Source organism: Naegleria lovaniensis (assembly GCF_003324165.1).
Source record: "Naegleria lovaniensis strain ATCC 30569 chromosome Unknown tig030, whole genome shotgun sequence".
Taxonomy (NCBI): domain Eukaryota; phylum Heterolobosea; class Eutetramitea; order Acrasida; family Naegleriidae; genus Naegleria; species Naegleria lovaniensis.
In genome coordinates, this window is record NW_025407852.1 from 511,471 (window position 1) to 521,392 (window position 9,922).

Genomic DNA, 9,922 nt, shown 5'->3' on the forward strand with positions numbered 1-9,922 from the left:
GAGAACGTTTAGAGATGGATTTATTTAAACGTTTTGAATTTGTCTCCAACAGATACCGATTCTGATGGTGACTCGTTGAGATTGAAGAGTATGTCATCACAACCATCAGTGGGAAGTGTTTCTGTCACTTCTGGCTCTTCAACCAATGTTACAATTTCAGCGCCTTCGACAGCATATACCGGATCTCTTTCGTTCAGTTATGTGGTTACTGATGATGCATCGAATGGTGATGTAACCAATACTGTGACTCTAGTAGTTTATAATAATGCTCCAACTGCAACAGATGACTCGTTTACTACGCATTGGAATGTTACTTCATTGACCCTGGACGTATTATTTAATGACGTTGATCCAAATGGTGATTCCCTTAATATAACATCCTTGTATGGATCATCGGCTTCCACGTCTCCAATTATTCAAAACAACAAAATTATTTACTATCCTAAAACAGCATCATTGGGTGTCGATACTTTCACCTATGTCATTTCCGATGGCGTGACGACAACCACGGCCAAAGTGAGTGTTAACGTGACAAATTCTATACCTACAACTAAAAATCTATCATTCAATGGACTGTGGTCATCTGCAGTTAATGGCATCACCTTTGCTGTGATTGGTAACTCTTCGGATTCTGACTCGGATTCCCTTACTCTGTCGTCTTACACTTCCATTGTAGCCGGTCAAATTTTCAACTGTTTTGCCAGGTCAAAATTTAAGGTCAAAAATTTGACCGGCAAGTTTCAGATGAAACACGATTTCGTGAATAAGGGCTTCCGATGATCTCTTCCAAACACTACATTACGGTACAGATGGGTTGATTATTTTTGTGATCATCAAACCAAAGAGGAGGAAAGAATATGGCTTCGCTTTGTTCTTGGGCGAAAACATTAAGGCTCTCGATGATGTAACATAATTGTATCTTATCGTCTACAACCAATACACCGCCACAGCTTAAGAAGTTTGAAATTTATATCAATATATTGATAAATGTGTTGTGGTTATAGAAAATACCACGAATATGATGACCCTTGTTACCCATCTCTCTCCGTCGAAATACCGGAATGAATAGATGAGATTACTCAATGATAATGATGTTGATATTATAAGGACAACAATTATATCAAGTTGTAGCAGAGTCTGTGAAGTACGAGCCAAGATTTTACGTGGCCTTAATTGGCTTAGGAAAAATACAGGATACTAAAGAGTAACAACGATGATGGACTTTTCCTTCGAATCACACCACGAAATTTGGTGCACACATTACCGAGGTTGATGAGCACGTATGGAAGCATTTTCAGATTTCGATCCTGTTTCCTTCATATTCGGAGCAGCCAAGAACAAATTTCTATCCAAACCGCTTCATCCCAATAAGAAGAAGATCAACACGACCGAAACCATGATAAGGAACTTTCAAAGAGCCCATCCTAACAGCACAGCTTGCAATATGGTTCTCTAGTATTCATCGAGTTCGGACTAGATCGGGTTACTGTTAATGGAGAAATTTCTTGGTTTGAAAGCTTCGCAAAAACTCAGTGAAGAATTGAGGAATTTTAGTGCAATAAAGATGGAGGTAACAGTTCCAATCAGACAGCATTGCTGATGAGTTGCCGATGATCATAATCCAAAGATGAAGCGAAATAATTTACTGATGATGATGAAGTTTTTTCAACGCCACTGTTTGCCGCTGTTTTTTGCGAAGGCACGTTGATTAAGGCACATCATACATTAAGGAAATCGATTTGGCCTTGCCGTCCGTTTGTATACATTTGACCAAATATATTCCCGGTCAAAATTTTTAACCTTCCTGAACCAGGACTTTCCAGGTCAAAAATTTGACCAGCTACATCCATAACATCGAGTCAAGGAACATTGACCTTAACAGGCAGTGGAAAATCAATTTTATTTAAGCCTACGAGTGGTTTTGTTGGCTCTGTAAATAGCATTACCTTTGTAATTTCAGATTCCAAAGAATATGTATCTGGAACCATCTCCATTACCATTAATAATGGTGCTCCAACAGCAAATACCACTTCATTTACTTACCATTGGAGAAGTGTTTATTCAACTGGAGTCAACATTAGTCTTGCGTCAAGATTTTCTGATTCTGATTCAAACAGTGTCACTGTTACAGCGGTCACACAAGTAAACCAAGCAACTGTGACTCTAGGTTCCAATAACGTTGTAACTTACAAATTGAGTTCTGCATGGAAAGGAACTGATACTTTTACTGTATCATTTACGGATGGCTGGACTTCTTCCTCTGCCACTTTTACGGTCATTGTTACAAACACTGCACCTGTGGCTTACAACATTCCAATTTCTGTTCATTTCTCCAATGCTTATTCTTTATCTATTCCAGTGGTGAGTAGAACTGACTCATTGAAACCAACCGATTCAGATTCTGCCGATAGTAGCAACCTTTATATTAGCAGTTACACAACCCCGTCATCAGGTACTCTTTCTCTCACTTCTGACAAGAAGAACTTTACCTTTGTGAATCCAACTGGAAATACTGTTTCTCAATCCTTTACTTTCGTTGGGTTTGGCTCTACCTACTCTTTTTTTTGAGCCATTTTAACGACTTTACTATCAAAAAAAAATTTTGATTTCAATAAGTCCTGTCCACGGTCCGAAGTTAACTGCTGAGGACGAGATATACTCAAATCCTAGGCTAATTTTCATTTGCTTTCTAATGGTGTTGAAATTTCTAAGAGATGTGAAGTGGTTGTTGAGTTATTTCACTCTGAATTTTGAAGGTAAATTGGCCCAAAAAAAAATTTAATGTTGTAAATGAAGAGGGGATGATTATTTATTATCGGACTGGTATTTCAAACTGTAAAACCAGAGAGAAGCAATGAAATTGGAACACAAGGTTTTTGAGGACTTGTAATTTTTTGTAAAAATATTTTGGACTCAAAAATTCCAAGTTCAAAATGATAGAGAGGTCCAGCGAAAATATGAAATATAGCTCTTTTTCAATAAATACTGATCAGCTGTATCTCAAATTGATATATGAAGTGTTACTCACCATGTAGAACACTAATATTATGGTTGTGTGCTGATGACTGACTCCTGACGCGGAAATGTGGTACTCCTAACCTCAGAGTGTGTCCATGAGGGTGATGTTGCTTGACATGATATTCTCCTGATAATTAAACGAAGAGTGTAGTGTGTATGAGAGCTTTGTAGAGTGTTTGTATTGTTTGTGACATGAACAATGACGTACCTGTTGAATGAATCAGCTCCAGTGTTGGAGAGTCGGTTTTTCGCTGGAGGTGGAATATTTTTAAAAAATTTCAAAGTTCAAAATGATAGAAAAGTCAAGCCAAAACTTGAAGTGAGGCTCTATTTCGATAAATACTGATTGATATCATCTCTAATTTGAATATGTTGTGTAACTCACTGGGTGAAATATTGTTATTAGATTTAAATTGAAGAAACAGAAACTGACTTGTGAGGAAGTGCACGTTTCTCTCCAGAGGCTTTTTTCATGATGATCTTTGATTTCTAGGTTACATACTATATATCAACAATTAGGTATTGATGTTATCTAGATGTACGTTTTGAAAATTTTAATATTTGTGAAGTAGTTGTTGAGATATTAAGGATCAAAATGAGCTTTCCTGGTCAGATCACGTCAAATGTCCCTCTTGACCAAAATATCTAAAATAACGATTCCATTTCTTGGACAGATATTAGGTTTTAATCCATAGAATATAGAGAGAGTTGAATTTTTGGTAGTTATTAAGTAGTTATTGAATTACACTTTAATACTTCTCACCAGTCCGAGAGTTGTTATAACAAAGTAACCATTACGATTTAAGGATTACTTTTTTCACGTATTGATAGAGTCTGACCTTTAGAACGTAATCCACATCTCTGTTGAGGAAACTATGAAGTAAGTTTTTATCATGGTCAAGTTAAATCAGCAAAGAGGATTTTGAGGGTTAAAATTTCTTCATACAAAAAAAATGCTCAAAATGAACAAGAGAAAAAGATTGGACTCGGAAGAAGAACTAATCGGATACGACTCTTCTGTTTCTTTGGAGAGCGATCAAGATCACGGTGATGACTCTGATGATGATTCTGGTTATGACTCCGGAGATGCCTCTCACGGTTATGACTCTGATGATACCTCTGACGGTGTTGAATTAAATTATGATAATTCAGAGGCTTCTGATAGCGATGATGAAGTTGTAGAAGAATTATCTCCCAAAAACGGACACTCCTACATCTACAAATCCACCCTCTTCACAGCAATGGACTATATCGTGCAGAATAATCTGCAACCTCTCGGGTTCAAGATGATTGGACTACAAGTCCATTATCTATTTGCCATTACCCGAGAGGAGTCCTCTTTTGTGTACGCAAAAAGTAAACTACCAGTGTACACACCAAGTTACTTCTACGTTTGGATACAGGCTGGCCTTATTCGCAACAGACAAGGCAAATACGAGAAATATTATCGAAATGTAATGGTAAATTTTCGTAAAAAAAACCTACATTTTGCCGAGGATGGTTTGTTCATAAAAAAGGAGTTTCGTAGTGAAATAACTAAAAGAGACAAACAATTAGGCTTGTTACATATTATCAATGACGACCAAGAAGGGTCATCAAGAGATAAAAGCAATATTAATCGTAAAATAGCAAGCAAAAGAAAAAGTTACCAGTCACAGTTTGAACATGCATACACACCATCTAATGGTGTTCTTGTTGATGACACAACAAATTTAGTTGAAACATGGAAGGCACAATTCCAAAGAGAGTTCGACTCTTCTATGTTATTGTATCATTTTGAAGACGATGGCGGTCCAGCCTCTCTAAAAGAAGAAGACAAACAGAAGAAGACAAATACAGTCTCTAATAAGATGACTTCTAATAATGTTGCGAGATTATATATTATAGAACACATTAATGGATGGATAAAGGACCCTGCCAATGTACGAGCAAAGAATTCTTTAAAACTGGACATAAACAGCAAAACCGGACTTGTGTCCATGGAATGGTTTAGATCTATGTATACTCAGATTGATGCTCTTTGTGAATACATAACCACCACAGGAAAGAATGTGAATAAGAGATCAGAAGAATCAAAAGAAGCAAGGAAAGAACGGTTCCTTTCTGGCTTGTCCATTTTCCTCAATTATACCATGTTTGTTCAAAGGATTATTTACAAATCCAAAGAGTTTTTCAATTATTTCTTGAATATTAATGCTCTTAAAAGCTTTCTATCAGCTTTATCAAGCGAAGAGGAGCTACAATACGTCTCTCCTAACACAAGGAGACGAAAGATTGAGGTTTTAGCCACTTCTCTAAATTATTTGTTGAACAATGTTACAGTTTCCCATGAGATCACCTTTAGAGGGAAAGTACAGTCGGCAAAGATTCTTGTTGATAGAGTTTACAGTGAAACAAACAAAGAACGTGAATCATGGTTAAGAAAAACGCATGCTATGTCCCATTTATCAAACTTTGGAAAATATATGAGTGCTGAAATGTTTTGGCAGACAGTCAAGAGATCATATCATATTTGTTTGGCATGGGTAAATATGTTTTACTTTTCCAACCAAGACAAGAAAGAAGAAATTATCCAGAAATATTGGGGTTTGGAAAGAGGCATTCCGCGATTTTCTCAATAACCAGACATAATCACACTATTTCTTCAAAAGAGACCCCTAGTCGTTTGAGTTTATTTATCTTTTGATGGTATTCACTTGCTCTAACTCGTTGTGGTTCTTGAGATATGAACTCTTAAACTACAGGCGTTTTTCTTCATCGGTGATAGAGTGGTCAGAAAACCACCGTCGTTGGGACATGAGATATTTGCATTCAGTGGTGACTATTGATCATTAAATATTTCAATTCTGTGAAGTAGTTATTGAGATTATAGACCTTAAAGTTGTGATAGTAATAAAACCTTAGTTGTAGATTTTTATTAGGGATTTTGAGATCGTTCAAGGACTAGCATCTTATTTCTCGGATTTAAGGAGATAGACCTTCCCAAAGTTTTAAAGATTCATGAATATTTTTTACTTTTAAAAATTTTTTAAAAATATTTTTAGCTGCCCAGCTTGACTTGTAATCTTAATTTTTCGACATGCTTAATCATTGGATTTTTAATTTTTATGAAATCGTCGGGGATGGAGGTATATCTATGTGTTGATACGACTTTCATCCATTAATTATGGGTAATTATTGAACTGTACTCGCTTAGGGTTTGGAAAGAGGCATTCCGCGATTTTCTCAATAACCAGACATAATCACACTATTTCTTCAAAAGAGACCCCCTAGTCGTTTGAGTTTATCTATCTTTTGATGGTATTCACTTGCTCTAACTCGTTGTGGTTCTTGAGATATGAACTCTTAAACTACAGGCGTTTTTCTTCATCGGTGATAGAGTGGTCAGAAAACCACCATCGTTGGGACATGAGATATTTGCATTCAGTGGTGACTATTGATCATTAAATATTTCAATTCTGTGAAGTAGTTATTGAGATTATAGACCTTAAAGTTGTGATAGTAATAAAACCTTAGTTGTAGATTTTTATTAGGGATTTTGAGATGGTTCAAGGACTAGCATCTTATTTCTCGGATTTAAGGAGATAGACCTTCCCAAAGTTTTAAAGATTCATGAATATTTTTGACTTTTAAAAATTTTTTAAAAATATTTTTAGCTTTCATGTGATGATCATGGAATGAATCTGATGATCGGAATGTTGTTACAGTGATCAGGAACCATGGAATTGATCGTTGATTCAGTTCAAAGTGATGGTCATTTCATGACTTTGTGTGATGTGCAGTGTGATGGTGGCTCTATGGTAGTGTTGAAAAGTACGATCGAGACTAGCACTTTACAGAACTTCATGAAATTGATATGGATGGATGTTCTGATCATCCAAACAACAAATCATCAGTTTTATTCATTGACATGATTGTTTCATGGAATGGGAGCACTTCGCTTTTCTCGGAAATGATCATTTCTTGAGGAAGGGTACAACTCTCCTCTCTTGTTCATGTCATTCATTCTATCATCATGACACGTTATGATTATCATTGTAGAAGTGTTTCATGTGATTGTGAGTGTTTGAAAGTGATCATACTGAATTGTTGTTGGTATATCTTGTTGTATGATTGAATGATCATTTTATAACAATTGACTGATTCAGTTTTTTGATAAACCAATGATTGCAATGTTGTATAATACATTGTGAAGAGCATTTCTATGACTATTGATGATGGATATGATTATTATTGGTGGAGTATCATGATGAATGTTGGGTTTGGCTCCACCTACTTGGGTTTGGATTCCTCTCAGTAGGATTTTTAGAAAGATTCAATATAACAATATATAACTTGTTTTTAATATCAATTAGTCCCACGCAGAGAGGAAGGAGATATTAAGCGAAAGATTTCTTGTTGTTATAGTGGATATCGAGATAGCCTCTATATTTGTACCAAAAAAATCAGGTCCTGTGGTGGTTGACCATCCTCAAAAATTATCGTTGAATGATCAAAACTTGAATATTTCCATCAATTAAGATGTAAGGAAGTAAGGCGCTGCTGTTTCGTTCGAGTTGAATGTGAAAATAGTTAAATATTTTGTGCGTCCAAGTTGGTGATATGTAACTCTTGAAGTTGGCCATAATTCAAATATGGACGAGCAAAAGTCGGTATTCCCTCTAAATTGGATACAGTTAACGTTGATTGAAGAGTGATATGTTGGCCTTGAACAGCTTCCATGATTGATCTCCAAAGTAATTGTTGCTGTGAACCATTATAGATTATTATACACCCTCAATAAAATCAGCCATAATTCATTGATGCTGTTCTCACCATGGATGAATATTGAATTATCGTTGTTGAGCCCTATCCCGAAACACTGTTATGGAATCTTAATGCGAGTGAGTCTTTTTGATGACTGAATCATTGAAATTGAGTTGTGTTCCTATTGGTAGTTGTGAGTGATGAAAGTTGCTACTGTTCTACATTATCATCGTAAAATGTATTATTGAATTGATTTAAGATGATAGAGGGGGGAGTGTTCTTGTTTTTCGGTGTTTGGTTTCATTCAATTCAATGAAAACACGTGTCGAGATCAGGTTGAGATTGGATCCAAACAATGCCTTGAATTCGACAACGCTTCATCAAGGGTGGTGATTTATTCACTAAATGTCATGAGTACAAACCAGGAATTGAACAGACTTACCTATGGATCATACCTGATTGAAACTTGAACAGTTCCTTTTTCGTGTATTAATTATTGAGTTTGACGCCGATTGTTTGGTAGTTGTTGTTATTGTTGAACATTGAGTGCCCTCATCTTAATAGTGGTATGAATAGCCGGTGGACATGTCCTGTAATTTTGCGCGTCCAAGTAGGTGATGTTAACTCTTGGAGTTTGTTATGATTTTTAAATGGACGAGCAAAAATTCGTTATTACATTCCCTCCAAAACGGTTGGGGATGAACCATTCACAAACAACAGCAAGTATGGTTCAGTGTAAAACTGTTCAGCAAGTAAGTGATGGAATCATGATCGATGCAATTTGACAATTTAAACTTGTATTCGACCTGGTCTGCAACAATTTTGGATCTTCCATCGAATGAATTCAATGTTTAATGATACATTCATCAGTATGTCATGAGATTCTAACTCTGATAGATGTACTTGATCACTGAGTGTTTATTCTTGTGTCATCTGTATCGAGTTGGTGAAGCGCTCTCATCTGTTGTATGATTCATTGCAAGAAGTGACCTTGTTGTATTTTGCATTTGTTTTCTGTGATTCATTGTTGAAAACAAATGTTCAATATGATGATTTTCATGATTTGTGCATGTACTACATGGATGGTGTGCAAGGTGTGTTCATGTTTGTAGTCGTCATCTCATTTATTGAATTTCGTTTGGCAAGTGATCATGTCGATAGTTGATGGATTGTATCATTTTGAATAAATCATGATGAACTGTATTGATAGTGATCATCTTTATGTGTGTTTCAAGTGTGTTGTTTGATTCATTTGACTAATCTCTACAGACAGTACTGACCATAACATTTGGCGGATGAAACTAAAGATGAAAAGTGTGTGGTAGATTTCATGTTTTCCAAATTCTGATATTCGTCGGAGTACATGTTGACCATGATGATGTCATGATATGTGATTGATTTCGAGGATCCATCTTTTATGTTCATTGTGAATTATGCAATAAAATGTTAAATAGTTGATGGAGTTGTGCACCACAGAGATGACATGAATTTTGATTATTCTATCATCATCATGAAGTGGTCATGGTATATTATATATTATATCAATTTGAAGTGTTGTTCGTTGTTGTGTGCATGATGTGACATTAAGGTTTGAAAAAAATGTGACATGTTCTTTGTATGTTGTGATGATGTTCACCACTCCTTATGAAAGTGATACTACATCTTTACAATAGCTAGTACAACATATCTATGAAGTTATATTGAATGTCTATTGATATTTGTGGAGATAATTGATAAATGTTGATTTTGACTGTTTTTAATTTGGTCTTGGTCTTGGACATTTCTTATTGGGTTTGGGTTTGGGTTTGGGTTTGGGTTTGGGTTTGGGTTTGGGTTTGGGTTTGGGTTTGGGTTTGGGTTTGGGTTTGGGTTTGGGTTTGGGTTTGGGTTTGGGTTTGGGTTTGGGTTTGGGTTTGGGTTTGGGTTTGGGTTTGGGTTTGGGTTTGGGTTTGGGTTTTGGGTTTGGGTTTGGGTTTGGGTTTGGGTTTGGGTTTGGGTTTGGGTTTGGGTTTGGGTTTGGGTTTGGGTTTGGGTTTGGGTTTGGGTTTGGGTTTGGGTTTGGGTTTGGGTTTGGGTTTGGGTTTGGGTTTGGGTTTGGGTTTGGGTTTGGGTGGGTTTGGGTTTGGTTTGGGTTGGGTTGGGTTTGGGTTTGGGTTTG

The 9,922-nt window shown here is 36.3% G+C and overlaps 2 protein-coding genes across 2 annotated transcripts in view; both read left to right on the forward strand.

Annotated features, from left to right (window-relative positions):
- Positions 1 to 2,568, forward strand: part of C9374_007811 (uncharacterized protein) — a gene marked incomplete at both ends in the record, with an annotated part of 10,451 nt that extends 7,883 nt beyond the window's left edge. The window contains 3 exons of the mRNA XM_044697818.1: positions 13 to 516; positions 1,478 to 1,570; positions 1,909 to 2,568. Coding sequence (XP_044546435.1) covers positions 13 to 516; positions 1,478 to 1,570; positions 1,909 to 2,568 — 1,257 coding nt within the window. The remainder of the gene's footprint in view (positions 1 to 12; positions 517 to 1,477; positions 1,571 to 1,908) is intronic.
- Positions 2,569 to 3,971: 1,403 nt separating this feature from the next.
- On the forward strand, positions 3,972 to 5,639 carry C9374_007812 (uncharacterized protein; the record flags this gene model as incomplete). The annotated part of the gene is made up of 1 exon (XM_044697819.1): positions 3,972 to 5,639. One exon carries the CDS (start codon positions 3,972 to 3,974, stop codon positions 5,637 to 5,639), a length of 1,668 nt encoding a protein of 555 aa, XP_044546436.1.
- Positions 5,640 to 9,922: the final 4,283 nt, after the last annotated feature.